General features: G+C 46.3%; 1 protein-coding gene across 1 annotated transcript in view; it reads left to right on the forward strand.

The window, feature by feature from the left end:
* The first annotated feature begins 9791 nt into the window (after positions 1 to 9791).
* LOC115519706 (E3 ubiquitin-protein ligase RNF220) overlaps positions 9792 to 27561 on the forward strand; it is a 201364-nt gene continuing 183594 nt past the window's right edge. Inside the window, exon 1 of the mRNA XM_032594077.1 lies at positions 9792 to 10537. Within this exon, the coding sequence (XP_032449968.1) occupies positions 9913 to 10537 (625 nt within the window). The 5' untranslated portion in view covers positions 9792 to 9912. The remainder of the gene's footprint in view (positions 10538 to 27561) is intronic.

Genomic DNA, 27561 nt, shown 5'->3' on the forward strand with positions numbered 1-27561 from the left:
CAGGCCATTTCTGTCAATATGTGTGTATACTCGGGGACATACAAAGATCCAGTCTTATTGTACGCTGTTATATGACTTGCTTTTCTTCCCACTCGACAACATACAATAGGTATCTTTGCATGTCAGTATATCCAAGTCTATCTCATCCTTTTTAATGGCTGCCCCCTTTTAATTTGACAATCTTAATCAGCTGTGAATGGGAAAGCCAAATAATCAAGCTTATTAGAATTGTACCTAAGAAAGAGTAAATCGGCTCTGAGTGAAGGCTTGAGGAATTCTCCTAGGGGTAAAATGTGTTAACTTTAGTACAAGGACTTTGTAATGTTTATTTTGGCTATTCTGGGACCCTTTTTGCTTATTTCCTGGTCCATTGTGTTTTGGATAGCTGAGGTTGCTGGACAATGACCTGTGAATTAGTGAGGTATTACATATTCAATATTGCATTATATAATTTTGCTATGATTTTGTGCACTAAATTTTTTCATTATTCCATCTAATTATTTAGTACTTACATCATAGTGCAGAGCATTGAATATGGTAGCAGTTAAAAAATGGTTGGCTTGATGATTGACATTGGGCTTTTTATCATATCATCTACCTGTGAGAATGTCCACTGGATTTATGAGAACTCTAGAAGCTGATCTGAGGAAGCCTTTTACTACTAATGAACATTAAAGTACTGATAGCATCTTCCTAAAAATAATAAAATCCTATTTTGTATATCTGTAAGTTCTTCCTTCTACTATATCTACCATAGAAAGTGGCTAAATCCTGTTTTCTTTCTTTCTTTCTTTCTTTCTTTCTTTCTTTCTTTCTTTAGTAATCTCTATACCCAATGTGGGGCTCAAACTTACAACACCAAGATCAAGAGTTGCATGTTCTACCGACTGAGCCAGCCAGGTGCCCCTAAATCCTTTCGATTCCACCTTTTAGATCTCACTGTAATATGTTCCCTCTTCTCCATTCACTGCTTCAGTCACTTGGTTCAGGCCCTACTAGACACCAACTGAATTACCTGTAATAAACTTCTTAATTGGTCTTCTTGCCTCTTGTCTAACCTCCACCGTGCTCATCCAGTAACTAACTAGTGCTCTTTTTAAGAGAAATCTTACCATGTCACATCCCTGAAAAACCCTCTATGAGTTTCTCATCAGCTTTAGGATGAAGTCCACTTTCCTTAACTTAGTACACATAGTCTTTTGTGATCTGCCCCACTTGTCCTGATTATCTCTTGCTGCTCAATGCCTCATACTTCAAGTTCTAAGGAAATCAAGTGACTTATATAGTTCCTTGAACATATCACACAAGAGAATTCTCAACAAATGCTCGTTAAATGAATGGATGAAACACCTCATATAACTGGGGTGACCATTCAACCTGCTTGGCTCAGGATGGTCTCTGTTCACACCACCTATCTCAGCATAATTATTAATAGTGCCCCTTTTCACTATCAGACCTGTCTCAGACCAATAAATGACATGGTCATCCTAATTATAGCAGGCATTGAATTGTTTTCTACCTCTAGTCTCCTCTACCAGATGGTGAGCTCTGTGGGGACAGAAATTTTGTTTGTTCATTTTACTTCTCTATCTTCATTTATTCATTCAACTAAGAGACTGCCACTGTTAGATACTGAGGATATAATGTTGAATAAAACAAAAATGGTTCTTGCCCTCAGGAAGCTTACAATCCAGCCGGAAAGAATAATCTAAATGGGAAGAATAGCACTTAATACAATAAATGCTGCTGTGAATGAATGACTAACTGTAGATTAAGATTTAGAGGTTCCTAAACAAACAACCCTAATCCCATGAATTACAGATACAGAAATAATAGTCATAACCATAGAACTCTAGGTTGATCAAACCAACCGTTATAGAGTTGCTAATTAAAATTTTGAAATACAAGCCACACATGTACACCTAAACACACATGACATTTAGATGCTGCCTTAATGTTAAACATAAAAAATGACCATGGAAAAGTAGCAAGAATGAGACTTTTGAGGGGTCTGTGTTTTTAGAGAGACAGTGGTTTTAGAGAGAACCCCATGTGGTTCTTTGCTTGAGTGGATTATCAGTATGTACCCTACCTGCCCCCCCTACTTTTTTTTTTTCAGATGAGAAATCTGAGGTTTCAGAAACTGAGCCACAAACAAAGGAATGATTTTTTTAAACCAGGATTAGACTTTGGTTGGGCTTTGCTTTCAGAGCTAGGACTACCTCTTATCCTGGACTTGTTAACCATGTTCCATGGGCAAACTGTAAAATGCTTTCAACCTCAGTTTCCTATTTTATATATAAAATAATGACAGTGTTATTTCCAGAATTAATCTAAGGATTAAATGAGGTTATGTAAAGACATTTAGTCCCGTAACCTGGCTCTTAGAAGGCACTCAGGGAATGTTAGTTCTCCATCCATTTCCCCCTATTTATCTTTCTGTCCTTCATATTTAAAAAATGATATAAAATGATTTGAAAAAAACTGTAATATAAATACGGATAAAATTTTCAATTTTTGATTCTGGGTGCTGAACTAGGCCCTCTCCACCATCTCTAAAAGTTGCAGTTTTATTTGTATTCATTTGTTATCTTATTATTATAGGCAAAGACCCTGAGAAGCATTCCAGGAGCAAAGCAGTAGGTAAGATTTTTCTGGAAAAGCAGAGTTTATGAGGGACCCAGGATTTGGGGATCATTTAGCTGCAGTGGGTGTCAGCGTTAAAGATTTACCCACTTATTCTTGGTCACTTTTGGTTCAAGAAAGGAAGAAGAGCACCAAACCATTCATTGAGGTCTCTCGGGGCAGGATGAGGGGGAAATGTGAACAAAAGCAACAGCTCTCTTCAGTTTCCACAATGTCCGGCGACCCCAAGACTTTCGAGCTCTTTCTTGAGGGCCAGCAGGTCTGTTCTCCAGGAGTGCCCTGGGTCTGGACTCCATTTCCCAGAGTCCCTTAGTGCCCTAATGTATTCAGTGCTCAGAGTGCCTGTATGTGTGTGAGTGTGAGAGAATGTGTGCGTGTGTGTGCGTGCGTGTGTGTGTGTGTGTGTGTGTGTGTCTCCGAGTCCCTGGGAGAGTGGAGGCTCATTCACTGATTAGAGCCAGCGCTGAGAGGCAGCACTGCTCCTTCTCTCACACCAACCGAGTCTCTTGATCTGTACATGCAATCCCAGGCAGCTCGCGAACACAAACCCGGGGCCAGCCGCCTACTGCTGCTGCTGCCGCTGCCGCCGCCGCCGCCACCGCTGCCTCCGCCGGCTCTGCGCACCCGGGACTTTTCATGCACCACACTCACCGCCTCCTTCCCTCCGTGTCCTGAAAAGTGCGACCGTTCTCCCAAGGAATTTCTACGGCAAGTATGGAGACCAGAATGGGGTGTGGGTGTGTGCGCATACACAGAGGGGTGGGTGTGAGAGCCGCGGGTTGCTCGGGAACCTAACTTTCCGGGTCCGTTTCCTAGGGATTCGGGCGGCTCCCCCCGACAGGGGCAGGGGCTGGGACCTGGGCTGGCGCGTCTCAGATCTTCGCGACGGTGCCTCCCGGCACCGGTGCCCTGCGCACTCTGTGCGCGCTGCCTCGCTCAAACTTTCCGTCTAGAGTTTTCCTTAATGTGTTTTATTTGGGGGGTGTGAGGGGGAGGGACCAGACGCGGGAATTGAACAAGTAGGGAGGGTGAGGGGACAGCCAGGGAAGGGAGCAGGACTTCTTTTCTCTATCTTTTAATAAGCCCCGTTCGCACTTTGTTTGGGTCGATGGGGAGAATGCCCAGTCGCCGGGCTCCCCCATGTACCCCGTGGTGATTTCCGGCAGGGCCCGGCCCGGGCGGTGCTCAGTGGGGAGCCTGAGGCGGCGGGCAGGATGGAGAAGGAGAGATCCTAGGGTCCCCACCGCCCCCACACAGCATACAACCAGCCCCGTGGGGTACCCGCGCACGGCTGGGAGCGTCGGGCCCGCGGGTGCTCGGCTCACTTTTTCCCAGCGGGGGCGGGTGTGAAGGGCGTGGAGGGAGGTGGGGGTGGGGTGGGGGGAGTCGCGGCGCGCAGGAAGGAGGCAGGTGCTGGCACTGAGGTGGACCGTTCGAAACGCAACCGGTAAACTCCCTGCTCCGCCCGGCTGGACCGGCCTGGCCTTAGAGCAACCCGACCCGTGGGGGGTCTCCCGGGATTTTCGGGGTCGGGACTCTCGCCCGGCGGTTCTATGGAGCGGGGCGGGAGGACAACCTTACAGACAGCGGCGCGTGGCTCTTTTTGAGGTTTTATTTTTATTTTAGACCTACCTTAAACTGAGTAACAATTTCTCTTCCTCCGACTTGAGAACAAAACTTTTCAGCGAGCACGCAGGTCGCTGCAGTCCTGCGGCCACCACCGCGGTGCTCGTCGGCCCCCGCGGAGCGACCTTCTCCGCCCGTAGCCGGGCCCCGCCACCACGCTCCTGAGCCTCCGGCCGGCCCCCCTCCCCAGCCTCGGGCTTTTCAGGGCTCGGCCTGGGCGTTTCGCCTTTGTGCTTTGTAAGGGAAAGCCTTTTCTTCCAGGGCACAACAAACTTGGGCGGAGAGCTTCCGTGTGGCCCCCCGGGCGAGGCCGCCCACGGTGGTGAGACTATCCGAGGGGATGCCCGGTCCGTCCTCTGCTCCACGAGCCCCTCCAAGAGCTCGAGGCCCAGGTGGACCCAGGCCGGCGAGGTCGCGCGGGAGCCCCGAAGGAGCGGGGACTCCGGCTGCCCGGAGGCAGAGGAAGAGCTCTCGTTTCCCGTTCAGAACGCGCTGCTTTTTTGGGCCCTGGCCGCGGCTCCAGCGGAGGGCCAGGGCCCGGGCCCCGAGCCGGGCGCGCGTCGCACCGGATGGGTGCTTGGGGCGGGGGCGCTCAGTGTGGGGCCCAGCCCTGCCTGGCGTGGCCGGGCCGTCCGGGGTCTGTGGCCTGCGCCGCCTCCCTGCCCTGGGAGCAGCAGAGAGGGAGGACTCTGGCGCTCTCTGCCCGCGATGCCCACCAGCCATGTCTCGCCTCTAGCCTTCGCTCTGGACTCGGCTTGAGGGGCAAAGGGGAAAGAAAGGAAAAATAAAGAGAAAAAAGGGCGGGCAGTGAGGAAGCCGCGGGGCAGGCTGGAGGGAGCAGACCGACCAGGGGTGCCCGGCCTCCTTCTCTGCGGGTCTCGGGGGTTCTTGCCGAAAATGCAAAATGAGCCGTGGGGGGAAGGCAGAAAGAGCGTCGAGTAAGAGATGCGGGCGTCTTCCGTTCCCATCCCTCCTGGCCCGCGGAAACCCGGCAGAAGTGGCGTGAGTTCACTCGCTGCGATCCGGGACGAGGTGGGGGAAGGCCGAGGACTGGGCGGCGCCGCCCCGCTGGTGACCTACGGGGCCGGGGCCGGGCGCCCAGCGAACGGGGACACACACCTGTTCTGCGAGCTGCGTCGTGTGTGGCGGCCGGACGGCAGCGGCGCGAAAGGCAGAACCCTCCCTCCCTCGCCCCAGGCCTGCAGTCCCGGAACCGGGAGGGCCTGGCTGCCCCGCATTTACTGGAGCGCCAGAATCCATGAGCCCGGTGGCTGTCCGCCGAAGCGGTGGCGCGCGGCGATGAGACCCGGGTGACCGCGGGGCGGGGTTGTTCTGGGGCACGAGGTCCTTGGACTTTGATCGAAGGCAGCCTGCCCCCAGCTCCTGTCCCGCGGGCCTTGCCGGGCTGTGGACCAGGGCCCCTCGCACTTGTCCGTTCTTCCCTGGCCGGCGCCCTCGTTCCCCAAAGTTACAAGCAGCTTGTTCCGTGCAGAGGTTCTTGGGACCTAAAGTATTCTTTGTGCAATGGCAGCCGAGAGCTGGAGGGAGAGGTCTGGCCAAGGAGTGGTGGGCTCCGCTCTGTGTTGGCCCCAAGTTTTTGTAGGTTTCGCCTTCACCTCTTCTTCTTCCGTTTTCCCTAAAAGAGTTGGTTTTCCCCGGTTAAGACTCCTACCGGCTGAATTCTGCACCCGCTCAACTGAGCTGGCAGCCTCGTAGCCCCGCACTCTTCCACAGGCCGGGTTGTTTCGGATTCTCGCCCGTTGGCCAAGCCGGGCCTGGGTCGGGGTCCAAATCTGGGACCGATACCCGGCCACGTCTGAATCGCAGGCGTTGGCCCCAGCCGGTGGAATCGTGTTAAGCTTATGCTTCCTGAGCTCTTGCATATGGTGGTAAAATTTCTGTTAGAGCGGTGTTTCCAAATACCCCCTGGGCATTTGGTGTGCGGGAATTCTCTTCAAGCGGAGAAGTCTGTGAACTTAAAAAAAAAAAAATTCTTTCCTGAGTTCTTCACAACCCCCCACTACCCTGGCCCCATTTCCCATTGTTCTTTGCTTTTTAAGTTGCCTGTTAATTTTTTAAAAGTTTATTTATGCAAAGGAAAAATATCGTTTAATTTGTTCTATTATTTTAATTCCTGGCTTTTGGAAACGGTTCAGAGACCACAAAAATGTCACCTGTTGTAATAAGCAGGGGAGTGTTGTGTGTGCGTTTTAATTGCCAGCAGAGTCGTAGTTTGGTGGGCGTTCAGAGCTAGGGCTCCGGGAAAGAGGCTTTGCAGCTTTTCTTTGTGGCAGTCATTTGCAAGTGGGTTTGGCTCCCAGCAGCGGCAGCAGCGCCGCTTCCTTCTACGCCGATCCCGGCGCGGGTCAGGAAGCCCAGACCCTGGACAGGGATGGTCAGAGGCTGGGGTGGGAGATTGCCGACTCTCTGAGACTTTCTTTCTGGCTTTCGATTTTTCAGTGCGAAAGTGGCTAGTTCGCGCCGGAGAGCGCGGAGCGCTGCGCTTCAGCCCAGCTTCAGACATTTTCACGTTCCGATCGCCAGCTTCTTCGTTTCATTTGTCTTGGTTCTGGCATGTTTAACCACGCAATTAGTAATCTCACTAATTATTCAGTTAGCTGGCGTTGTGCAATCACTTTAAACCAGGGTCGGGTGTGTGATTTAACAAACAAACAAACTCCCACGCATACAGACCTGAACCAAACCCATCACGTCAAGGATTTGAAATTTTTAAAACTCAATATTTGTTGGTCCCTCCGTCCAACCTCACTGCCTGCCAGACAATTTATTTAGCTTCGTGAATTGATCCCTCCTCCTTGTTTAGTTAATTCAACAAAGACTTTTTGCAATCTGTTTGGAGTTTGTCTGATGCCGTGGAAAAGTAGCTGATGATTTATTTGGTTGCTTTTCGATTTCTGTCTTCAGCCCTTCTTTCTCCTCCTTTCAGCGGGGATGTCAGCTGTTATTACTTCCTATTGATCCCTTTGCAAAGTGAGAAGTGAACTAAAATTAATGTCAATTCCACTGCTCGGATCAATAGCTGGAGTTATTTTAATCTGGATTTGCACGAAGTGCTAAATTAAAAAAAATCAGCATAGAGGCAGAAAAGTAACAGTTACTTACTTTCCCTTTGCCTGGTTCTTTACAGTCACCCAAATGCTCCATCAAGCTGATTATCTTACAATCCATATTTTTTTAATTAAGAGGGTCAGTTAGTTTTCTTATTTTGGGTTCTGTGTTTAAACCCATGACATTTTGACATTGGGAGTGTATTAACTATAGATTTTCATAATGACTGTGGTCTGCTGAAGCCTCATCTATACAAGTTGTTAATGTGAGGAGGGGGTAAGAAAGAAAAGGAAAAAGAAAAAAAACCACTCCTCCTTCCCCCACAGAGACCAACGCCCACACAGTGGAGTAAAAGAGATGTGGCCTGGAAAAATATTGTTGATTTATTTTCAGTATAATGAAGTTTCAAATGAATAACCAGGTTTGAGTGATTCACCGTGTTCTGTTGAAGTGTCCGGTGCTGTCGCCAGATTACTAATTTATGAAACTCATTTAACATAATGAGGTGATCCAGGAAGTAAAAATAGAAAGTGAATTCTCTGGGCAATTGGTTATTTGGGGGGAAAACATTTGTCCCCTCACTCCAGTGTATTATGTTCGTCCTCTTCTCCTGCTTGCCTCATGTAGTACTGCTTGTTGAGAGAGAAGTAGTTAGTTATTTCTGTTACGAAGAGCTGCTTAGAACCCTTGGAACAGCCCTAGACCCACTTTTAGAGCATCCATGTTGTGTGACCATTAATCTGACTCGAAAACAGCCAAGAACAGGATTCCCAGACCAGACTCGTCAGGCTAACTGGCTATCCTTGGCAGATCATTCCCTGCACTGCTATAACTTGACAGGAAAGTTATTTAAAATTTGGAAGAGAGAAAAATCCGTTAATGTGAGATACATAATCTGGTAATTTAGCAATGATGTCTATAAGGAGAGATGCCAAATGAGGAAGCAGTCTGATGGTGTGCACTCATCTTCCCAATTAATAACAGTCATTGACACGTCTGCTACAGGATGAGAGAAGGAAATACTCTCTTTGCACTGCATTAAGCCAAGGGGATTCATCTGCAGTTTCACTGAGGCTTCTCTATTTGAGGGAATACCAAAGATACTCCATTATTTAGGTGTGTGTGTGTGTGTGTGTGTGTGTGTGTGTGTGTGTGTGTCTTAGGGGAGGGGGTAAATTCTTATTTGAGACATGATTCTCAATTTAAAGGTTTTAAGTAGTAGCAGATGGTGGCTTTTGGTTTATACTTTGAGTTTCATTAAGTTTCTATCTAGTGTATATTTTTGAAGCTAATAAATAATAGTATTCGTCTTATGTTGTTCTGACTTCTGACGTATAGCCCTTCTCGACCCATGCCTCAGCCCCCTACTCAAAATAAATTTTGAAATGGAATCAGTGGCTATAGAAATGCATAACCTAAATTTAAAAGGGAAATTGAAAGAAGTCTCTCCGAACTCCAATTTGTTCCAGGGACCTTTATCAGGCATCAACTCTGACGGGGCCAATAAGCTGAGCAAAATAAGTCAGAAATTTTGTTAACATTTTGCTCCAAATGTTAATGGCAAATTCAAGGCTGTTTACAAATCTACTTAAGAGCAAGTGCATTAGTAACTAAAATTACCGATCCGCTCTTTGCTGCCCCTGGAAGACAGCCGCTTCTAGAGAACATACGCCAAAGGCACCCATTATGGTTTTAAATATTGTCAGAGATGCCAGGCATTTTATTGATGAAGGTTTTGTTCCTTCTCAGAAAAGAGAAAACCTGTATCATTAGAGAAGGGGTGTGCATCAAAAATAATATTGCTGTTGTTTCTTCACATAGCACATCTTTCTGGAAACAGTCTTAGATGATACATGAAGATGTGTGTTTATGTATGTGCCAATGTGTGTGATTTATCCACATGTACAATTTGTAACAGCTAACACGTACAGATGGTCTAGATGTGCTTGATTTAAGAATTTTCCAGCACCAGGGCATTGTTAGGGGAGATGAAGAGAGGATGTGTTTTTTTGGAGGGGGGTCGTCTAGGTAGAACCTCGCCTCTCTTTGAACATCAGGCCAGCCATGGGTGGTGTATGCAGGGGGAAGCCCTTTAAAATATAGACCCCACCCAATCTACTGGGTGACTTGGCCTTCCAAAGCTCATTTGCTCAGGGAATATTGTATTTGGTGGTTTTATGATTTTTTTTTCCTTTGCTGGGCTCAGGCGCATTTCACCCGGAACGTGTAGGGACCAAAGTCAGCTACGCGTACATCACAGTAAGTTGTCTATTGATTTTCCTGAATGAAAATGGTCTGATGCTGCTGCCCACTGGCTCCTAAAGCCTGTGGTGTCTCTTGCCCGAGCATCTGTAAGCCAGAAGGATGGTGTTTCGATCACTTGGGGTTTCCCTTTTTTTTTTCTCCCCCTGACCTTCCTCTCCCTTCTTTTTTTCTCTTTGCTGTTTCCACAGGTCTTAGAAGGGGATGATTCCCCAGTAATATTCCCTGCCCTTGATCCAAGGTGCCGCTTGGCCTCCCTCCCAGGGAAGACTGCTTCTTGTGTGACACCAGCCATAGAAAGAGACTCCGATGGACTTACACCGGGCAGCCTTCAAGATGGAGAACTCATCCTACCTCCCCAACCCACTGGCATCCCCAGCACTGATGGTCCTGGCGTCCACGGCTGAGGCCAGCCGCGATGCTTCCATCCCTTGTCAGCAGCCACGACCCTTTGGTGTACCTGTCTCAGTAGACAAGGACGTGCATATTCCATTCACCAACGGTTCCTACACCTTTGCCTCTATGTACCATCGGCAAGGTGGGGTGCCGGGCACTTTTGCCAATCGTGATTTTCCCCCTTCTTTACTACACCTCCACCCTCAGTTTGCTCCCCCAAATCTAGATTGCACCCCAATCAGTATGCTGAATCATAGTGGGGTGGGGGCTTTCCGTCCCTTCGCTTCCACTGAGGACCGGGAGAGTTATCAGTCAGCCTTTACGCCAGCCAAACGACTTAAGAACTGCCATGACACAGAGTCTCCCCACTTGCGCTTCTCAGATGCAGATGGCAAGGAATATGACTTTGGGACACAGCTGCCATCTAGCTCCCCCGGTTCACTTAAGGTTGATGATACTGGGAAGAAGATTTTTGCTGTCTCTGGCCTCATTTCGGATCGGGAAGCTTCATCTAGCCCAGAGGATCGGAATGACAGATGTAAGTACTTTGGTGCAAGCCCTCCCAACCCCCACCAAGCCCTGCCTTACAGTAGTGTTCAACAGGTCGGTGGCAGTTTTCATGCTCCTAGTAATGGGAAGGGCCAACTACTTCCCACTCAATGGCTGTGGAGTGTGAACATTTACTTGTCTGTTGTCAATGAGCATTGACAGTTCTGGTAGGAAATGTTTTTCTGAAGGTAGCCAGAGGCAAGTTGGCCTCCACGCTGCCTCTCTCCAGGGGACTCTGGAGTGAAGAGGGGTGCCATATACATACTGGAGTGACTATCATTTTACTAGAAAGCGTAGGTTTCTACGAAATTTGGGGGACCTGAACAAATTCATCCATCCCTCCTCTCTTTGCTGTCCTTGTTTTGTTTCTCCGATCTTGGTATATTATTTTTTAGCTTTTCCATTGTATCACATCTCTAGTGGACTCCACGTGATTTTATTTTCCCAACTCTCAGCCCTGCTCCACATTAGGCTTTTTTTTTCAGAGAAGGACAAAGGTGTCGTCAATCACCATAAAGCATTTCAAACAGCTGTGTTTTCCTTGTGATCGCAAGGCTAGAAAGCCGACTTCTCTTGGGATTTAACAGGTTTGCTGGATGCTTATCCTTGGGCTCACTTTTAGGACTAGACACGGTTGACCTGTGTGACTGCTCCATATTTGATGTTCACAACTATTATTAATTTCTGCTTATGGAACAGCTTTCTTGTGTTCTCCAAGTGCCTTGTTGAGCTTTGGCTACCCTTGGTAATAGTTAGAACTAAACCTTTATTTGGAACTTGTAGACCAGGAGTGCTGAACCCTACAATCTTCTCCTCTAATAGAATCAGAAAATAATTGTGTTCTGATGCTTTTGGGCTGTGGGTAGGCAGAGCAGTTTTCTTCAAGCCTGGTGAGAATTTATGAACTGAGGGTGTTTTCCCACCCAACCCTTTGTTCTGAGATTTGCTTCATTTTATTTTCTTAAGAAAACTACATCTGAGGTTTGCTTTCCCCTCTTCTGTATTTTTTGTGCTCCTGTCCTCTCTATAACCACCACCACGAATACCATTTTTTCTTCTCTTCTCTTTATGATGCCGAGGAGAGTAATAGAGACATTGCAGCTCTCTCCCCTGTCGGCACTGCTTCCTCAGGCTGTCTCCTTGAATTAGGCACTGTGTTAACTTTCCTGCGCTAAAAGGCATCTGCCTAAACCCAGCGTACCTTTTCAATAAAAGTCATCATAAAATCAACCTGCCTTGTAAATCCATCGCCCTTTGGTTTTGAAATATGTTGCAAGTGTGTCTTTTATGTCAGCGTCTGTAAGCCCGAGACCTCCCCACTTAAGGGAGAAGCTGCTGTATGCCAGCACAAGTGCCCGTGTGTTCTCACTTCCCTTCAGCTCCTTCCACCGGCTCCCCTTCTGGACAGCTGACGTGTGTGTTACCATCTTGCTTTTTGGGTATACCTCCCGAACGTGCTGGCTTTGTGTTGCTCTGTTTTGTTTTACTTCAGCGCAGTTTTCATTTGTCAATGTGCAAGTGATCAAGGCTAGCTGTAATCTGACCTCTGGCTAAAGCTGCCCTGGGTGAGGTTGTGACAGATTCTGCCCCCTTTTTCTCCAAATACAAGTTGAAAATGAAATCCTCTCAAAACTAATATGCTACAAAGTAACATCTGGAGATCAAGATTCCTTTCTTCTCTCCTAACAAATCCAGCTTGTCTCCATTTTTCTCTCTTTTTAGCCCAAACCTGTGTCAGACCCCCAGAGCAGGAGGAAGCTTGTTAGTCAAGTCAGAACTCATAGATGTGGCTATCCATTCCCTTTCCGAGTGTCAAAGCCATAACTCTTCTGTTTGCCTGGTTTGCATTGTGTGGTGGTGCCATCCCCCATGGAGATGGATCCCTCACACAGGAATACGCCTGGGTGGAGAAAAATTAAATGAGTCTATCTCCCAAAGTGAAATGGAATTCTGACCTTGAAATTAATGAGATTCTGATCAGAAGGGTGGGGAAACTTCTTTATTTGAAACTGTAGTATTATATAAATTGGAGCCCTTTCCCCTTTTATTTGTTTAAAATATTCTTCCTTTAGAGAGTACTTTGTGTTCTCTTTTCTCTATCACACAAACGTAAAACCTCTAGGCGTGTCTGTGAGTGTAGGGCGTTTGCACACCCACCTTATTATTGAGAGTTGCATTCGTGACCAATCTTCAACAAGAAACAAAGGTGCAAAATGAACAGGAGCCTCTTAGCCTGTGATCCAGGGCTCCTTCCTCCTTTTCTTCCCTTAGGTGGCATAGCAGCCCTCCCAGGGTTGTACTGGGTAGCATTTGTGCTTTTGATTTTGAGTTTTGGGAAGGTGGGAGAAACAGTTTTCTGTAGGGAAGGGCTGAAGAGGCACTGGGACAAAGTCTGCAGCAGCTTTCTTGGTTCCTGTCATATGCCGACGTGTGTCAGAATATTTATGGTCTGTTTTATGTAAATACATATTTAAGGGCCGTTAGAAGGCCTGATTATTCCCACTAGATGCCTTTCAGGTCCTCCCTACAGAACCGTTTTGAAATAAGTAATATTTCTCAGATAATCGAGTGACAGTGTACAAGACTGCTTCCAAAAGGAGAGCTTAAGGGGCAGATGGGGCAGTGAGGGGGATGGGAAGGCAAGAAGAGAGGATAGAAAGTGTTGGAAAGAGCAAAGTAATAGGATGCAGTGGCTTTTGGTCAGATTGCCAAAATTAACCATGTATATTCTGGTTTTTTATTCTTAAAACTTAGAGTTAATTTCTGATGTGGTGACTTATTTTTCAGTTCTCTTCATATAAATAAATTTTCTCATAAAATGTAAAAAAAAAAAATGTTTTAATTAAATACAACAGTAAACCTCCTAAATAGGCACTTAGCTTTAGGGGTTTTTTTCAGGGGCGGGGTTTTTTTTTCAGTATGGGGATGTGTGTGTGTGTGTCCTTTACTTAGAGTAGAAGTTTTATGACTGAGTTTTAGGTCAATGAAAAATCAGTTTTACAGTGGAAACACTGACAGTTTTTACTGTCGCAGCCACCCCCTGCTCACACACTGCATCCATATGCAGATATGTCCACATGTGAGAGCATTTGAAAGAGGGGCCTGCAGACATGGTGTAATGCACACGTGTGCTTGCCTTAAATCTGGGTACTGATAGGCAGGATTTCTTTTGTGACTAAATATGCATTTTTGTACTGAAATGTAGCTATTTGGGTAAAGTATTGTTTCTCTTAGTAGATGATTCCGGTTTGCTTGCCTGTTCATCTACCTGGCATCACAGGTGATTCATGAGGTAGGTGTTGGGGTCTATGGAGAAAGGAAGCCTTGACTCGACAGGACTAACTTATTTGCCCTGGAAAAAGGGAGACGTGTTTTGTGAGAAGCTATTCATGGAGGATGCGTAATTCCCCAGGAAGGGAACTGAGGTAACTCCTGTTTATTGTCACTCCCTGAACCAGTCTCCAAGGCTTCTTGTCCAGGGAAATGATGCTAAAATTTATGGACCAATTACGAATAGTCCACGTGTGTCTTACATATGAAGTGTCTACAGATATGTTTCCCAGGGCTTTTAAAATAAACATTTCCTCATTAAGGAAACTTTACAACAAAAGGGAAGATAAGTATTGTCTGCTGTCTTGTGCTAGAATCTATACATTTATTACCCCCTCAGTGCCCTGGCTCTTATCATGTGCATTTCCCGATTGTTCTCTGTAGCCACCCCCCCTCATGCCCAGATTCTTGCCTGGGTGACACAGGTTTTTTTGGCCAGCCTGCCAGTCATTCCACTCAGCCCAAATTGGAGTTGGCTAGTATGCACGCTCACCAGAGAGCTGAGAGGAACCAGAACTGCACCAGTTGGAGCAGTGACTGGCCCTGCCTTCTGATTTACCTCAGGGACATGCAATGGGCAATGACCCTAAAGTGTCCCTGCTTCCCTGGCCCTTCCCTGTGTCAGGCAGATTTCACAGGTAGGTAGGAAACCTGGTGGCTCACAGCAGTTCTTGGATGTTCTGCTTTGCTCTCATCTTTGATGTATTTGAAAAGTCATTCTTGGGCCCCAAAAGCCCTGAATAGTAGATGGTATTTTGTACCCTGAGAATGTGTCTTTATGAAGGCATGTATCATTGAAGACCCTGTGTCCTAAGAATCACTCAGCTGAGCCCGTGTAGGCCCAAGGGCAGCCTGGAATGAGGAGTCCTGGCTACATTGTGGGGGTAGGATTAAGGGGGATACTTCCCAAGGCTCTGGGATTGGGGTGGCCAGGGACCCTAAACTGGGCTTTTAGGAGGATTGTTCTTGCTGGGGCAGTTGTCACCAGGCTCAACTTCTGGACTGTAGCTGGAGCAGATGACCACTGTGAAAGGGCCAGCAAATCACCAGAGGAGGTGGGTCAGATGGTTCCGTCCGTACTGAGTTGCCCAGACCTAGCCCCGTTGTTGCTCAGCTGCTCCCCAGTTTCTCCCTGAGCCCCTTTTCTCCTCCCTCTGGGGGTGGAGGGCAAGAACTCCCTGTGATGTGTGGTTGTTTCTGGTTGTTCACTCCCAGCACAGTCATGGAGACTCCTTTTCATGCGCTGGGTTTAATTGTCTTGTTGGGATAAAGAAATGTTTGCACAGCTAAAGTGGGGCCGGGCTGGACGGGAGCAGTCCCTGATGGCTGCAGAGCCATCTGGCCTGGCTTGGCTTGGCTCAGCGCGCCGCTCGCCCGCCGCCCGCCCGGCGGCTGGGCTCGCTCCCGCTCCCGCTCTCTTCCCCTGTCCTCGCTACACACCGCGCCGCTCTGGTCGGCGGCTGCCTCCTCGCGCGGCCGGAATGCCTAATCACCATGGTGAGAAAACGGACACCGCAGCCGTCCTCCCTCCTCGCCTCGCGCCCTCCCTCCCATCAATTGTCATGCAGAAGTGATCCGGGCTGCCGTTTCCTCGCGGCCGCCAGCCAGCCCCTCGCCGCTCCCGGCAGAAGGGTGGCTGGTAATTGATCGTTTGGGGGAGGGGGCGCGGAGAGGCGCGAGGCCCGGCCAGGGGGCTGGAAGGACCACAGAGCGGGCACCGTTGGCTCACTTGGAAAGGACTCCCTAGCCTCCGCCACTGAGATGGCTTTTAAGTGGTTTGAGAAATGTTGGTGACCTCGCCGTCGCTCGGCCGGACTCGGAGACTGCGGAAGAACTCCCGGCCCTGCCCCAGGGCCGGGCGATCCCCGCGCTACCACCGCAGCCGCAGGCTGCGGCCCGGACCCCGCAGGCCGGTCTGGTCCCCCACCCCCGCCCCGCCCTCCACGTCGCGCGTCCCCAGGTCGCACTAGGAACCGAACCCTCGGTCGGTTTCCTGTACAGCGGTCTGAGCCGCAGAGTGTGGAGACGGGGTGAGGGGACACTGAGCGAGTGTGACCGGGGAGAGGGGCACGCCCACGCGGGTGTCAGGCTGACACGGGACAGGGCGGGAGGTGCACGTGGGCGGGTGGCGGAGTGAAGAGGCGAGGGGACCCCGCGCGGTCGTTGGGTGCCCTGCGTGCGGGGAGGGGGGCTGGGGGACTGGAGCGGGGGGAGTGGGAGTGGGAGGAGGGCGTGGAGAGGGCGCCGGGGCGCGTCGATGAGGAGGGACGTGTGTACACGCGCATCAGGAGCTAGCATTTCTCTCGGCACCCGAGGACTTTGAGGTTTCTCCTGTAGATTCGAAATGTTTTTTCCGTCTTGCTTTTCAAATCTGTAAAACGTTCCAGGGAATGTTTCCCAAAGTACAGGGGTTCGTGAATCCGCAGGATAGCTGGTATTCGGGCGAGGCGAGTCTTGGTCGCCTCTGACCGTCTGAGTCTCGCAGCCAGCACAGCGGGGCTTGTTAAAGTCCGGGCAGTTTCTGGAACTCTTCCCACGGGAAGTTTTCCGGGGCTGCCTTCCGGTCAGCGGCCCTAGGTTTGATTATTTGGTGGCCCTTTTTTGTTTGAAAACAAAAAACACACATTGTGTCCTAATAACAAAAGTTGCTCTCCTTCCCCATCCCCTTTCCTCATTAGGGAAGAGGAAACTGAAAAAATAGAATTATATTTTTATATTAGTTTTTGTTATTTTTAACCCTTGTTAACTACATCCATCTGGTCAATAAATATTAGCACACATTGAAATGTATTCTTTGTAAATACTCGGCATTTAGAGTGACAATACATTTAATAGAGTTATATTTTCATAATGGTTTTTCATATTTTTAACTCTTATTAACCACATCTGGAATGTACTCCTTATAAACACTTGGGATTTGGGGTGATGATACATTTTAAGTGTAAAATCCGCAGGATTTGAACACCAAAGCTACAATAATTTATGGATTTGAATTTTCTCTTCCAACAGTTTAACAGCATTTCCCAGTGCCATTTTACTCCTCTTAAAGACAGATGAACTGCAGACTTAAGGATAACTTATTGCTGTATAGCAACTAAAATGCCTTCACATTTTAAAAAATACCATTTAAATTGTGGCATTTGTGGCTGAACAGAGTCTATTTTTATCCTGTATAGCCTAAAAGTGTGTGCTGCAGGTGCGAATTTGTAAATATTTCTTTATGGGCAAGGAGGAGATTTTTCTGCAAAAGAACTTTCACCTACTTAGTCTCTTTCTTATGCCTTTTCCAGGAAAAGATCCTGATTTGGGACTATGGGTTTAGGCCTGGAGAAATGATAGGCTGTGGTATGAATCAGTTAACCTGGTAGATGCTTACATAAATGGGAGGAATTCATTCACTTCCATTTTTACCCAATGGATTTGACTTTTCTATTATCTTAACTACAGTTTAGTTTTAGTGCTAAAAAAAAATTTTTTTTTTGGCATTGTTGCTAATCACATTGAAGGGTTCAGTAAGTGTTAGTTGAGTATTGAATAAATTAATGGTGGTAACTATAATCTAATGTTTGCTCCAAGTTTTCCTCAGTTTGCCACTCTTCAGCATTGCTCTGGATAATATCTATAAGACTGTGCTATCCCAAAGGTGTAGAGGTTTGAGGAAAGAAAGGAAGAATTTATTTATGCCTTGGGGTATCATAATGACCAAAGTAGGTAGGGAGTTTTTTAAGAGATATGTGAAATTACCTTTCTCAAATATAGACCTATTGTGTTGATTATTTGGGGTGCCACAAAAATCTTTCATAGCTTAACAAATAATTTAAAATTTGCTTTTCTCACCTAACTCTCTAGAAACCTAGGATCAGAGGCTATCCCCTTCCCAAATGTTTTCTCACAGCATTACATCCCCTATCATGGAGTCCACAAATGCTGATCTGCTTTTGATGTGTATTTTAGAAAAACAAGTTCCTACCCAGGTCCTGGTTGAAGCTGGAAGCAGACAAGTGGTGTGGGGGTTTTGTAGACACATATAACCATCTGGCAATTCAGACATTTGACCGTCAATTTTCTCCATGGAATGTGTTCTGATTGAAGATGACCTAGAGGAAATGAAAGTTGTGTTTTGGGGGAAAGACATGGTGCTGCGTCCCGGACATTCTGTTCAGCAGACATAGAGCTTTAGGGAAGTCTAGAGCTGTATGTGTGAAGAAGGAACCTTTGGTACAGTCTCAAGAGAAATCAAGCCCAGTAAGCCCGAGTGTGACTCACCAGATGAGGGTTGTCTTTTTCCACTGAAATTCATTTGCAGGCTGAGACTTATGGCTTTGCATCCATCTTAGAGCAGCAGACAGTGGGAAAGCTGTAGGGAGGGGGCAAGGGCCAGCCCTGGAGAGACCTTTGGTTTATTTTCAGGTATATGATTCCCATTTAGGTGCCAGCTAATCCTATAGTGCTCTCATTTGGCCTTGCTTTTTGGGGTGTGATTTATACCAAGTCAGAGTGGCCTAGCATAATAAATACCTGTTAGAGGAATAAATGTTGTGGTGACCCCTTTGAGCCTCACCCTGGAGGTGTTTCAAGTCAAAGGTGGGGAGACAATATAACATAGTAGTTATGAGTTCAGCCTCTGGAGTAAGATCCTGACCTTTTAGCTTACTTACTCTGTGTCCCTGGGCACATTACTTGGCCTCCCTGGGCCTTGGTATTCTCACCTGTAAAATGGGAATTATAACCTTAAAGGATTGTTGTGAAGGACTGAATGAGATTAAGTACATAGATAATGCTTAGAACAGTTCCTCATACATAATAAGCCTTCCATACGTAATGACTTATTTCAAGGATAATCTGGTGGCATAATCTTCATTGTCAGAAGCACCAATATAGCCAAACACATGGTCATTAACAACCAGCATATATGCAGGATCCTTTCACACACTCATGCCTTATGGCAGTGTGGAAAAAGGGAGAGTCTCAGAGCCCTTTTCTATGATAGCCAGCTGCTTCACCTCCCTTCATTATTACCCACCCACCAGGATTAGCCCTGGTGGCCCTCTGACCTCTTTCTCCATCCATTTTATTTAGAAGCGAGACAATATTAGAGTTAAAGAAACCAAGTCTGAGTAAGGAAGGGACTTGACCAGGGTTAGGTATCTAGGCAGTGGCCCAGGTCAGGGTATCTAGATCTCATCATATTTTCTTATTCTGGAACTTGGTATTATCAGATATTGCTTGAAATAAATGGGCCATTAGAATTTGTTTGTGGTAGAAATTTGGACTATATGTAATCAGATTTTCTGTAATGGTATTTGACTAGTATTAGAATTCAAAGTACCAGAGTTTCTAGTATGTCGCTAGATTTTAAGTTATACAGGCACTTTTACCCTCTTGCCTGTGTGAGAGAAATCTGTGAACCTTCCCCCATCTGTGTGTGTCACAGTCCCACAGCATGATGGATTGTCTCTGCTTGGGGGAGGCTTAGGACGGGGCTTGAAGGGGCCTTGTAGGTCAGGAGAGAAATACAGCAGCAGGACTGAGCTGGGGGAGCTGCTGGGGAGGGATTAGCAGGGGAAGGGGAGGGCAGGGTTGGGCGGGGATAGGCCTCTTCCATGGTGTCTGTGTGCATTTTCCTAGGACTAAAAGAGGGCTGTCCATTACTCTGAGTGCACAAATAAACTCAATGTTTTCTTCTTTGTAGAAAGAAAGCCCCATGGGGCTTGGGAATATCAGAGAATGATTCTGCATGTCAGTGGGAGAGGTGGGGAGTAGGGGGATGGGAGTGGGCAAGACTGACCTTCTGCCTGAGGACCTTGGATTTGAGTCTGTTATTTAAATATAGTTGCTTGTATTTGAAGTCTTCTGTTCACTTATGTATGTAGCAGGAGTAGCCACTGGAGACCAGTGGAGACTGACACCTCAATCCTTATCAGTTCCTTCATGGCTCCATTGAAGAGAAGGGATTCAGATCACTGTTGGTGGTGAAGAGCACCCACTTCTCCTCTCTCCCTATCCTCAGTCCTTTCCACATAGAGACAAAAGAATACGGGAGGTAGGAAGGGAAATGCTCAACATTCTTAATTTTCAGTTGTTAAAGAAGGGGGGAGGTCTGAGATTTAGGCCCAAATGCCAAAGTCATTGTAAGGAAGGAATTCCAGAAAAGAGAAGAGTTGGATCCAAGAGGTGGATGGAGAGGTAGAGGCGTAGCGCATGCTAGGGCAAGTAATCAGCAGGACTGCAGTTAGGGCCTAGGCTTTGGCTTCCTTCCTGAGCAGTAAAATTAAAAAAAAAAAAATCCTTAGAACAACAAAAGTCTGGACGCATGGGCTTCCTTCCTGACAGGCCAACCTGGTGGGGCTTCATTCAGCCTGAGCAGCAGTCAAGGCTGATTTACTGGTAAGAGATCCCAGACAGACGTTTGAGCTTAACCCTTTCCTAACTGCAGAGATGCCTCACTGCAAATACTTCCCTCTTCTCCCAACTTCCCATCATGGTGTGGGTAGCTTTTCACTGTCATTTGTTCTTTATTTAAAGAAAGTACCTGCTCCTGAAGGGCCAAATACCCTCTTCATGAGAAAGCTGGATCTATGAGAAGTTGAATGACTTGAAAGAGATCTTACCATCAAGTCATGACAGGGCTGGCATTGTGGTTTATGGCCGGTTTAACTGTCAGGCTCTAGGTGACATTATATTAACTTTGGAGCATTGAATCCATCTTTGGTCATGGAAAGTGCCTCCTGGAGTCTGTATCGGGGGGATCCTGTGAGCCACAGTTCCACCTCCATACAGTCTGGCAGCGTAGAAGGAATAATGCTGCTTATCTTAGGTGTTTATTGGTGCATTATGGATAAAACTGGCAGAGTACGTGAGGCATGATTCAGTTTCCATCTTGCTAGTATGATGCATTCATTTATTCACATAATTATTCAATCAGTATTTACTAAGTACCTGCCTTGTTCCAGGCACTATGCTAGGTGCTGGGGATACAATAATGAGCAAAACAGATTATAGTACCAGCCTTACTAGAGCTTAAGGTTTAGCAAGCAATTGCAAGATGTAGTGAAAAGTATTATCATGAGGGAAGTATAAAATGCCATGGATTAGAAGCAGGAGCACCTAATCTTGTCTATGAGTCAGGATAACTTTCTGGAGCAAGTGACCTTTAGCTGATATCTGGAAATCAAAAAGGAGTTACTTATTCAAAGGGGCTAGGTGTGGCAGTTTGCTTTTCTGGACAAAGTATAGCATCTAAGAGTGGAAGAAAGAACTCCAGAGCTGCCAAGGATTGCTCACAATAAGGTAAAAATAGAATTTTTGTCTGCCAGGACCTGAGACATGACCTCAGATGTCTACAGTACTTCATCCTATAGCCAGTCATTCTTGAGAAGGTACATTTGGTGCTTATGTGGTTCTGAAGCCCAACATCATATAGGGGCTTGCTTTTAAAGTAACTTTGTTTTGTTGTGTTTGTTTGTTTGCTTTATTGAAGCATAATTAACATAACAGTATTACATTAGTATCAGGCATACAATATAATAATTCAAAATTCTATACATTACTCAGTGCTCATCAAGAAAAGTGTCCTCTTAATGCCCTTCACCTATTTCACCCAGACCCCCACTCACTTCCCCTCTGGTAACCACCAGTTTATTCTCTGTATTTGAGAGTCTGGTTTTTTGTCTCTTTTTTTCTTTGTTTGTTTTGTTTCTTTAACTCCACATATGAGTAAAATCGTATGGTATTTATCTTTCTCTCACTGACTTAACATTTTACCCTCTAGCACCCTACATGTTGTTGCAAATGGCAAGATCTCATTCTCTTTTTTATGGCTGAATAATATTCCATTATATATATGTACATATATACACACACAATACATACATATATCAATACATATATAGATACATATATCAATATTTTCTTTGTCCATTCATCTACAGATATGCACTTGAGTTGCTTGCATATCTTGGCTATTGTAAATAATGCTATAATAAACATAGGGGTGCATGTATCTTTTCAAATTAGTGTTTTTATTTTCTTTGGGTAAATACACAGTAGTGGAATTATGGGTTCATATGGTAATTCTAGTTTTAATTTTTTGAGAATAATCCATACTATTTTCCACAGTGGCTGCACCAATTCGTATTCTTACCAACAATGCACTTTTCCTCCACATCCTAGCCAACACTTGTTATTTTTTGTGTTTTTGATTCTAGCCATTCTGACAGGTATAAGGTAATATCTCACTGTAGTTTTTATTTGCATTTCCCTGATGATTTGCGGTGTTGAGCATGTTTTCATGTGTCTGTCACCCATCTGTATGTCCTCTTTGGAAAAATGTCTATTCAGGTCCTTTGCCCACTTTTCATCAGATCATTTGTTGTTGTGTTTTTTGTTTTTTTTGTATCGACTTGTATAAGTGCTCTATATATTTTGGATATTAACCCTTCATCAGATATATCATTTGCAAATATCTTCTCCCATTCAGCAGATTGCTGTTTTGTTGGTGGTTTCCTTTGCTGTGCAAACAAAAACAAAAACAAGGAACTTTCTAAAGATAAGTCACTATAGAATACTTTCTGCTGACATATGACATCTTAAGACCCACAAGCACCCAGAACCATGCTTGGCCCAAAGTACTCTGGAAATATTTGTTGAATATGGAAGACCATTATTATTACCCTGATGATCTTTAGGGGGATAGATCATAGGTCCTCGTCTTTTTACTCAAGTTCATGCTTAGCTGTATACTTTGCTTGCACAGAGACCTGATAGGTCTCAAGATCTAGAATAGTCCCTGACCGTTTAAACTAAGCCACATAGCACCCAGGATTCTTGGCAAGATTTCTTGGCAAAGTTTCCTATGGGAGGTGCTTTGCTCAGGCGTGACTTTCATGAGGGAGGTTAGGTGTGTAGTGCCAAGACTATTGAAGAAAGGAAAAAAGAAGGCAAGGCAAACCGTTGTCCCAGCCTGGCCCGCATCAGCATACTAACAACAGTTCCCTTCAGCAGGGGCCTCGGTGCTCTGCCATCCCTGCTGTGGTTTTCCTTCCCTTGGCCTCTTATCATTGTCACTGCTCAACATCCACAGTGTTTCCTGTAGAGTGCTGTGCTCAGGGCTGTTTGCAGAGGAGTCAAAAAAGTAGATGATACTTCCTCTTCTTGAGAGCCTTATGGTTAAGGTGAGTGGTTAAGATGTATATATGAAAAAAATGATAATATGAGATAACAGACAACAAGGGCTCTGGGATTTCAGGAGGAGTCATTCCCAAGGCTAGGTTTCTTAAAGTGTGATCTAAGAACCATGAGCTTCCCTACCATTTGTGGTGGTGGTGGAAGAGGGGGTGGCTTGGGGTTGGGGTGGAAATATTATTTATAATGCAGATTCCCTAGGCCCACTCCAGACCTCCTACTCAGAATCACAGGGAATGTGGCCTGGCAATGTGTATATTTAGCAAGCAGGTGATTCTTAGACTCCTTAAAGTATATGCATCACTCACCAAGGGTGAGAGTCTCAGGGGGAAGCTTTCACAAAGGAGTACAGCTTTGAAGGAAGGGAACTCAGCTTAGGCAAGTAGAGAGGAGGAAGAGGCTGGGATTCGGCCCAGAAGCCTGGACTGGTAGCAGTGAAGATTCAGGCTCTGCTCCTGACAGTTCTTCTTCTGTTGTGGGTACGATCTGTCCAACTGCCTCTAGTTGCCCCCTTGGCCTTTGCTCCTCCTCAGGTTGTTTCCCTTTTCCTCCCTTATTGCCCACCAGCTGATTGTACACGCTCAGACAGCCCCTTTCTTGGTGTAATATTGTAGTTATAAGGTGGCCCAGTGGAGGGGCTCACAGTGCTTAGCCAGATGTGAGGGAGCCAGTGTGCACTTTGGTGCTTCTTGGGCTCCAGCCAGCTTGGCTTCTCACTGCTGTTATACTGCCGAGTTGGGGCTAGAGGGGGGTTTTGCCAGCCTCCTCTCTCCCCTTCCCCAGCCCTTAAGCTTTCTTCTTATGCTAAAATGCTCATTTGTAAAGAAATAAGGGTTAGTGGAGGGTTGGAGGGTTAGAGAAATCTCTCAGAGGCTGAATTAGTCACCAACACCTGCAGATTGGCTCTCTGCTTCAAGCTTTAACACTGCTGGGGACAGCTGCCAGTGGAAAGAAGGTTAAATGAACCGTGAGTAGGGGCTTGGTTTAAGGTTCAGGTGGTTCAGACACCTGTACATTAGTGGATACTCTCATCAACTTTGCTCATGGACTTGGGGGGTGGTATCCTTTTCCCAACATACCCTCCCCTTTTAAAATATCCGTCACATTGTAATGTAATTATTTGCCTAATTATCCCTCCTCCATGGGCCCATGTCTATCTCCTTGTGTGATTCTATCCAGTGTTTCTCCCCATGTAGCACCTGGCTCAATAAATATTTGTTGTGAGAATAAGTGAACCCAGGGTCACTGTTTCCTCGGCTCTGTTATGCTGAGTGTTGCCAGCTGGCTCTACCCACTCTGACATAGTCTGAAGGACCACACAGGATCCACCGCAGGGCTGGGCACCCCCTGGCACATTTACAAGTGGGAAGTGATGACTAGAAATAGAAGCTTTGGAAACAGCTCAGTGACAGGGCAAACTCACAGAGCCAGAAGCTCCGGCTTCTCATTTACTAGCTGTGTACCTTTGGGTAAATCACTGTCTCTTTGAGCCCCAGAGCCTCATATATAAAATGAAAGGTGGCAAAAAAAATCCTTGCCCTACCTTACAGGGCTGTTGAATCAGAAAAGATAACACAGATGTGTTTTGTAATCTAAAAGTAACCTAAATGGCACACACACACACATAGACCACAGATAGCACATACACATACACTGTATAATCTATTTATCCCCTTCTGAGAACATCTGTCTAAAGGAGCAGCATGGTCTTGGGAGGCTAACGTAGTTTATGAAATACCTGAGTGTTCAACCTAGAGGGAGCCCTCCTACATGCAGTTTCATCCTTGAAGTTGGACTCTAGAAGAAATGCATTCCCTGCCGCTGGCTGCAGCATTATTTTCCTAGGTGGTTTGGGACAAAAGTTTTGTAGACTCTTTGTGAGTGGAGGTTGGTAGGCCACTTCCTACACAGATCTGTGACATCTGAGCTGAAATATTATTTTGCCAGATTCCCACTGAAACAAATTCACCTTCTGCCTTTCTTCTCAGCAAAGTTCAGAGCACCTTTATTTTTTCAGTTCCCAGGGCCCATGACTCTGTTCCTACTCTGTGGACGGAAATATTTTGGCTTACAGGCGTAATGGCTTTACCCAAGGAATGATAGGCAGAATTGAGGTGATGAGGCTTTCTGTCCCAGAGACCTTGCCTAGGCTGCAAGAATAGCCATGCTTTACAGGCGAGTGTGATAAGATGAAGAGGGTCATCAGATTTGGAAGGATTTGGTAGGACTTGCCCTTTAGGCAAGATCTTTAGAAGTCTGAGCTGGGCCAGAAGGATTGGAAAGAGCAAGCATTTGAAAAAGGCTTTACTTGTGCGGTAAACTTCATTGTGTGATTATTTAATAGACCATTAACAAGCAGATTCATTAACAAGATCTTAATTAACAAGTTCCAGGGTTATTCCTCCAACTTCCCAGGGGAACTGTTCTCCTCCTATTTAGTCCCAGAGACTTCCTATCCTCCTTAAACTAACCAAACCAGATGCATTTAAATTCAGTCTTTTTATTGCAAGTAAAATGACTGCAGGCAAAGGCAGGCACAGAGCACTACTCCTCATAAGAAGAGCTAACACCTTTGAGTGCTTTCTACCAGTCAGACACTATTCTGCATGCTTTACAAGTAATCATGTGTTTAATCCTCATAAATTCCCTGATAGGTATGGTTATCATCTCCATTTTACAGATGAGGACACTGAGGCCCAGAGCATTTAAGAAATACACCCACTGTCACGAAAGAAAGGGATAGCAGAGATGAGATTCAAACGCAGGCAGTCTGGCTCCAGAGCCAATGGGAAGAAGGAAAACCCCCAGGGGAGGGAAGCCTATGGGTCAGATTCCTGAGTTAATAAGAATAATGCTTGTGTCTACTCTCTGTGTGCCAGACACTTCTCAGAACCTCACGTCTGTATGCCAGGTTGTGTCCATACTGGAAAAAATTGTAGGAGTCCTTTGTAGTGAGGCAGCCCTTGGGCACAATTTATTTTGGCCCACTCACAGGCCTTCGCCACCCTACCTGCAACTGTGAGTTCCTTGGTAGGGACTGTCTTACTCACCTCTGTTCTCAGTACCTAATGTGTTGCCTGGAGCTTACTAGTTATGATCCAAAACAAAACAAAAACCAGTTTGTCAAACATACCCCTGATGGGAGAGAGGGGGAGATGGTTTGGCATCTGCTAACTCCTAATGCTCTTTGTGGTGCAGAGCCCGCCTTTGGCATGCTCTGCACTTCACAGCCAGAGCAGTTCGAGAAGAGCTAACTCTGAGACAGGACAGATGGGTCTAGTCTTTCTGTGCCTCAGTTTCCTCAGGGTAAAGTGGGACTGGTACTAGTACTAGTCTCCTAGGGTTGTTCTAAGGATTGAGTTCACATAAAATACAAATAAAGTCCCAAGAATAGTGCCTGGCGCAAAGTAGGCCTTTAATACATGTTAGATATAATCACTATTACAAGGGCCCAGGGACAGATCTGAAGTCTCTTGAACCAGATTCTTTCCCCCTTAGCCTCCATTCTTGATTACATTATGGGGGCAGTGACCGGTGAGCCCTGATCTCTTATGGGTTTGTGCAGTTTGTGACAGGTCTTTCTATAGCTGAAAAAAATTCCCAGTTGACATTAAGGGGTTGGTACCTATAATGTTGTCTTTTCTTCTTGGCTCCAGTTAAATGAGGGCTGGAGCAAGGAGGACTAGAGCTCACCTGATGATCTCCACCCCCCGCCCCCACCTTTATCCTAAAAAGCATAGGGTGGAAATAAGCAGAATTCCATACTAAACTCCTACCTGGGGAAGGCCAGTGAGCCATCATGACTTTATTTTGGGATAAAGGGTTTGGTTAGTTTTGTTCCTGCCCTCTACACTGCCAACCTTTCAGATAGCGAGCCTGTGGACTCTGCCAGCTATACTGGGGAGAGGACAAGGAAGTGGCAGAATGCCAGAAATCTTTGGGAAATTTGACCTAGGAAGGAACTGTTGCTGGTTGCTTTATTTGTCTTACTCTCTGATTACTTACATGGAGCTTACGTGAAGCCATGTTTTCCCCTTTATCCTAAGAAAACAATTATTTCTTCTCTATCCAGATTCTCATCCCATTTGTAGATTCTGCAGATACCCTTCTCCTCTGTCTCAGCTTGAAGACCTACAAGAGCACCTGTTCTCACGCTGGCTGCTTTTGCTCCCACTCTAGTATCCACCCCCTGCCCCATCATCTTTCGCTAATGATAAATGCTCATAAACCCCCACACTGGCCTCCCTCTTCGCAACTTAGCATCCTTGTGTTCTCTCTAAGTAGCTTGGCCATAATATCACTTTCTTTAGCAGCATTCTAACTTCTAAGAAGCTTAATAGGCAAGGAGATTGTGGGGTCTTTGACTTTCTCTGAGCCTCAGCCCTAAGTGGTTTATTCTATTAAGCTGATTCTTGGTGGTGGAGCTTTGCTGGATAAGAAGTTGGGGGTGAGGAGGGGGTTGTAGTTTGAGGAATAGGATACTTTCACTCCCTCTTTCAC

Source organism: Lynx canadensis, chromosome C1 (genome assembly GCF_007474595.2).
Source record: "Lynx canadensis isolate LIC74 chromosome C1, mLynCan4.pri.v2, whole genome shotgun sequence".
NCBI lineage: Eukaryota > Metazoa > Chordata > Mammalia > Carnivora > Felidae > Lynx > Lynx canadensis.